This window comes from Fundulus heteroclitus, unplaced genomic scaffold (assembly GCF_011125445.2).
Source record: "Fundulus heteroclitus isolate FHET01 unplaced genomic scaffold, MU-UCD_Fhet_4.1 scaffold_196, whole genome shotgun sequence".
NCBI classification, from domain to species: Eukaryota; Metazoa; Chordata; class Actinopteri; order Cyprinodontiformes; family Fundulidae; genus Fundulus; species Fundulus heteroclitus.
The window spans coordinates 257,443-263,537 of NW_023396608.1; the positions used below are offsets into that span (position 1 = coordinate 257,443).

Here is a 6,095-nt window from a genome sequence, read left to right on the forward strand (position 1 = left end):
AGTAGAGTGGTTAACAACATGGGCTCCCACCCCAAGGAGCAGGGTTCGAAACCAACCTTAGCTAGTTTCTTTTTCTCAATTTTACAATGGTCAATGACGTCACCGATGACGTAGGAATAATTATTAATGCACCAATAAGAGGACGAAGTGGTGTAACTCATTTAGACGTTGCCATGGCAACCTGGACCTTTATAGGGACCATGCATTCTCCTTATATAGGGCCTAAGGGGTGTGGCGGTACCCGGGGAGCGCAGGTCTGTATATGGTGACCAATAGCCACCGGGAGTCCATCTTTCGCTAGCTAATCAGACGCGCGGGTCAATCTTTTGGCGGCCAATCGTAGGGCGACGTCAATCTTTTGACGGCCAATCGTAGGGCGACGTCAATCTTTTGGCCGGCCAATAACGAGGCTACTTCAATCTTTTGGGCGGCCAATCGCTGCAGGATGCGCCACTCAAATGTCCCGCCCTTAATCTATCGGCAGCTTCGGCATATAGTGTAGCTTTGTTGATCTGAATCCAGAGCGCGACTCGTTTGACAACTCTCGTCGATTTCGGTAAGTAATGCTTCTACTCTTGAATCATCTTTTATCATATGCATTTCAATTAGCCCGTTTTTGCCACTAAACAATGATATTTTTACTTTATTTGGGCACTTAGTAGGAGTTTATATAAATATAACTTCTCTCATCAAATCGATCAACTGCATTTCACAGATGCATGGCTGTCTCTGGTATAGTACTGCAAAATCATTCATAAAATCTATCAAATGTCTTTTAAAAAAAGCCTGCTTGACCCTGGGAAAATATGTATATTTTTTATTTGGGTAATTATGAGGGTATATACATTTATACATTATGGGTAATTATGAGGGTTTATACATGCATCATGTCTCATTGGCCCTGGGAAATACGTATATTTTTTTATTTGGGTAATTATGAGGGTATATACATTTATACATTATGGGTAATTATGAGGGTTTATACATGCATCATGTCTCATTGGCCCTGGGAAATACGTATATTTTTTTATTTGGGTAATTATGAGGGTATATACATGCATCATGTCTCATAGAATCTGTCAAATAAATTTTTAAATGTCACAGGGAAATGTTTATAACGTTTTTTATTTGTATGCGTTTATGCCATGTTTATATAATTACAAGATGAATTAAATAGCTTTTTTTGTCATTACAGAATATGTCTAAATCAAACCCCAAAAGCCACAAGGCGATGGATGACACAGAGTGGGCCTCAAGGCTTAGGTCTTTTGCTTCCTCTGGTGTTTGGCCATCACATGCAGGCAACAGACCTGCTCCAAGGCAACAAAAGTGGTACTCCCTGTATCAGAAGGTATTTTTGTTAATAATCAAGTAGATACTGTATAATTATTTTTTACTTCAGTTTCAAAATAGTTGACAAACTGTGAATCACATAGATTTGAGCATAAAACAAGAAATGATAATGTATTATGACAAAGAATAAAATTAGTAGTCAAATTCAGCTTGTGCTCTTGTTTATAGATAGAAAAGTGTCCACTACAGCTGAGAGGCCAGCGGACACTTTTATCCCAACCACAAAAGTGTTTGTGTGGGTATCATCTTCCTAAGGTAAAGTGTTTTTTTTTTATCTACAATTGATATGCTGGTGAAGATTCTCGGTCATCCAGATCATAATCAATCCAGAAAAAAACCTTTGAAAACAAACAAAACAACTGGACTTCTATTCTAAAACTGAAGCCATTTCATCCCTCACAGAGTTAAGTGTAATAACCCTTTTAGACTCTTCCATCAGAAGAACATGAGGTTTGTTCTATCACAAGCTTGAGTTCACCTGCGCTGGTTACCAATCTTTGCCTTTAATATCAGACATCAAAGAAGGGGCAAGAGGTGTCAGGAGTTCACACCATGGGGTTAAGGAACAAAAGAAAAGGCAAGGGGGGGGGGTGTACAACAAGAGGTTGGCTCACAAAGAGGTGTGAGAAACATCGGTTTTTTTCCTGTGTGAAGATAAAACAGTAGAACATTCTTTAATAAAAAGAAAATGATTACATGCTTCAGCTAGAATAGAAGCCCAGTTGTTTTTTTGCCTTTATATTGAACTACAAAGATTCATTATGCACACAGTGTAAATATTTATTTCCCATAATGTGTTCTTGGGCCATTTCTTTTTTTTATTTTTTTATTTCTGGCCTAGTTATGCAACAGGTCTGTTCAACAGCAGAGGAAAAGGATTAGCAGGTAAAAAAAAAGGTCATAAGGGCTAAACTTGCTTCATCACTAATAAAAAAGCACCTCTTAATCATTTGCATGAAATGGGCTGTCGTTGTGTCTTATATATGTGGTTGAAGTGTGTGTGAGTTGGTGGTTTGAGGGTGCTTTGGCGCAGAATTGTGCAATCGTGTTTCTGTCAGTCTGCCTCAAGCTGTGGCTACATGCGTAGCTGAAAACCACCACTGTGTAAATTAATAAAATCCCCTTACTACGGTGAAGCGCTTTGGGGGGGACTTGCTTCTAACTGTGAAACGCACTGCATAGATGGGATCTCTTTCCCTAATTATAGTATTAACATAGTATTTAGTAGTAGTAGTAGTAGTAGTAGTAGTAGTAGTAGTATGTAGAAATGACATCACATGCATAAACTAGTATTCTGCTTCCTTTGAAATCACTGCTGATCTTGGCCTGCCTGATCCAGTGTGTGTGTGTGTGTGTGTGTGTGTGTGTGATATGCAAGTGTGTATTTGTTGTTAACATATATGTTCTGCAACAGGTGCCCACACCCTCATCTACACCCACAAGCAGTGGAGGCCAATCAAGTCAAATGAGTTCCACAGTGGTAGGTGAATTTTATTGTTCTATGTGAATGAGAACTCATAATGGCAATAACCTGTTTTGTTTTTTTGTCATTTTCCAGCTCCAGACTGCTGTTCCAATCCAACACCCCACAGCGTGCACCACATCTGGAACTCCGGCAAAAAGGCCAAAGCTCACCCTGTCTTCAGTAAATATATTTGCTCCTTTTCTAAAAATCTGTTTTAAAGTCTTGTTTTAAAGTCATCGTTTTCATATTAATGCCTTTCTTAAGTTTGAAAGGTCCAGATTTGGTGGCAAGCATGTGGAGAGTGCAAAGCCAAACATAAATCTTGCACGGAAACCTTGTGTAAGCACTACTATATATGTTTATATATTTACTTTATGCTTTGAAAGTTCCTATTTTATCTAAATGTTCTTTTGTCCTTTTATTTCCAGACTAATGTAACACCTACTTGTACAAGCACAGCAGCCGATTCGTGTGAGGATCCAGTGCCAGGCAGCTCTCTTCACAACGTCTTTCAACAACAGCCACAAAGAACAGAGACCTTTTATCTTGCCCCACCTTTACCAGCTCCGAAAAGACAGAGACCGGTGGAGGAGCAAAGTTCAGCAGTGAATGCAGTTAAACATTTTTTTATATATATTATCATGACATTCACATTCTACTTTTATTTCATATCTAATTTGTCCTTCTCTCTGTCTGAAGAACCCATTCCAGCCTGAGAACACTGGTGAGCTGCCACTTCTTTGGCCTAAGACCATGCCAGAGGAGGATCACCAGTGGGTTTCAACAGCCTTATTTAGAATGTCTGCCAAAGGGAAACTGGAGCTCCAGGACCATCTCCAGCTGTGGTATTTTCCCCCTCAGCCATCTCTCATTTACCACCAGCTCCCAACATCAGCCAGGTTTTTTGCTCACCCCTTACTGCTGTGGATGCCGTACAGGCTGTGGAAGGTTCGGTTCCTTTGCACTGACCCTGCCTGTAAGCACACTCTGAGCAGTGGTGGTCTTCACAGGCGGGTCCGGCAGGTGCTTGATATTGACCGTTTTTACAACCTGGTCACAGAGACACTAATATGCTCAAAGTGCCGTCGGAGCTACCTGTCTTGGAATAGGGAAATTCTTGAGCAGCTGGACATGGCCCATCGCTCTGAGTTTAGAGTCATCCTTACCCGCCGGTATGCTGGTGCTTTTATGTGAATATAATGATTGTTTTATTTAAAGATTTATGCATATAACACAACTGTGTTTCATATCACAGATATGCCTGTGACATCAGGGTGATACGCCTCTTGCGGGAACGAGGTCTGGGGAATGGACCGGTCCGACTCATTGGCCAGTTGAAAGAGAACCACAGTGAGGAGTGGCTGAAAAGGGTTGCGTGTTACACCCGAGCGTGTGCTGGCTTCATCAGCAAAGGTTGCCTGTTGACACCGACCTTTGAAGAGCCTCCTAAACCTGTGGCCCTTCCTAGCTATAAGTGGCTTTCAGTAGTGTACAGCCAAGATATACTTTACAGGTTGGAGGATATCAAGGCTAGTATCACCTCCACTTATGGCTCCATCTTAAAACTTGATTCAACCAGGAAGGTACATATTAATATTGTATTGTTTAATCATATAACTAGTTAAGTTTTAAATAACGTTGGTTGTCCATATAAATATTTAAATTTCTGTTTTAGATCACAAAGAAACTCTCAGGACCAGCAAAGGGCACTGCACAATGGCTGACTTCAGTTGGCAATGAGATGGGTCAAGTTCTCATCAGCGTCTTGACCGCTGGGGAGGGACCAGGTTTAGACCTGATGGCTGGTGGCTTGGTTGACAGGTATGTTAGCTGCAAAACCTTTTCAGTTACACGTCTTAAGTCAAAGTATGTGTTTATTTGTATATATATATATATATATATATATATATGTGTGTGTGTGTGTGTGTGTGTACACTAAATTTCTTCAGGTATGAGGCTGCAGGAGTGGACCCCCCTGTTGCACTCTATGTGGACTGTGGCTGCTGCAAGGAAGTGGGTGAGACCAAGTTAAAGGCCAGATTCAGTGGATGGCCTAACCTGATCGTTCGCCTTGACATCTGGCACTTTATGCGACGTCTGGCTGTGGGATGCACCACCGATGCACACCAGCTGTACCCGACATTCATGGCTCGTATGTCAGCATGTATTTTTGAGTGGGATGCTGCTGACCTTAACAAATTGAGAGAGGCAAAGAGGGCACAGCTTACAGGTCATGGCTGGACAGCTCTGACTGAGAAGCAGCTGGATCGGCAAATAACAAAAGAAGAGTTAGAGCTACACTGCAGGAGGAGAACTCGTGGAGAAGAGCAAACCATCCAGCTGTTGGATCAGCTGATCAGTGAGCTCATCAGTGACAAGGGAAAGGATGCCCTTGGTGTTCCTCTTCTGGACCCCATACGAATGCAGCATATCTGGCGTGTTCAGAAGAGGCATGTTAAGTGCATTCAGGACCCACCTGATGTAGCGCTGTACACACAGACAGGCACCATCAAGAAGGGAGGGGTCGAGCTGCAGACCCTGCGCTGTGCCAGAGGGTCAACATCTTTGGAGTCTTTCCACTGCCACTTAAATCGGTTCATTCCAGGTAAATCCAGTTTAATAATGCTCCTTAAGTTACAACAAATGCTTTGTTTTCCTGTGCTAATGATTGGTATTTATTCAAGGAAACAGTGCCAACACCTTGAACTTCCAAATCTACCTTTTGGATGGGCTACATCGCTGGAACCACAACAGGGCGGCTGCTGCTGTGGAGACAGAAACCTCTGGTTTACGCACCTACTCTGGTGAACTGGTTCATAGTGTTAACGTCGATTACGAGAGAGTTTTTGGCAAGAAGCTGGTCCCTTCTTTTACACCACCTGCAAAATATACAGGTTTCAACACTAAGTATTATGCTCATTGTCCTGTATTTACCTCTTTAAATTTTTTTGTAATCCAAAATTGGTTATGTAATTTCAGGTGAACTGATTGGAGTGCAGTACCTACTGAGGCAGAATGACAAACCACTACAGGATATGGCACCAGATTCTGAGGAGGCAGAGACATTGCTGGAGCAAATAGAAATGCAACAGCCAGTGGAGGCTGATGAGGTCTTTGAGGAACTTGACTCTATGGAGGTCACACTAGCAGATTTGCTTTTGGACACATCCAGTAGGGTCTCTTTCCTTCCTGAGCACCCCCCTATAACTCAGCTTGCTCTACCTCCTGCTGAGTCTTCTAGTTGCCAAATCAGTCACCTGCCTGAGCACCTGCCTGC

At 42.2% G+C, this 6,095-nt stretch overlaps 1 protein-coding gene and 1 long non-coding RNA gene across 3 annotated transcripts; both read left to right on the forward strand.

Moving 5' to 3' along the window:
* The first annotated feature begins 1,031 nt into the window (after positions 1–1,031).
* On the forward strand, positions 1,032–3,610 carry LOC118559002. 2 transcript variants are annotated; one of them, XR_004928591.1, is made up of 8 exons: positions 1,032–1,351; positions 1,522–1,608; positions 2,195–2,238; positions 2,768–2,833; positions 2,912–2,998; positions 3,083–3,157; positions 3,247–3,432; positions 3,518–3,610. It is a non-coding gene; the product is annotated as an uncharacterized LOC118559002 (long non-coding RNA). The 2 variants fall into 2 exon arrangements; XR_004928592.1 differs by having other exon boundaries at positions 2,206–2,238.
* Positions 3,611–3,616: 6 nt separating this feature from the next.
* LOC118559003 lies at positions 3,617–5,801 on the forward strand. Its single transcript, XM_036129654.1, has 5 exons — positions 3,617–3,990; positions 4,074–4,401; positions 4,494–4,639; positions 4,768–5,423; positions 5,503–5,801. Exons 1-5 carry the CDS (start codon positions 3,617–3,619, stop codon positions 5,799–5,801), a joined length of 1,803 nt encoding a protein of 600 aa, XP_035985547.1.
* Positions 5,802–6,095: the final 294 nt, after the last annotated feature.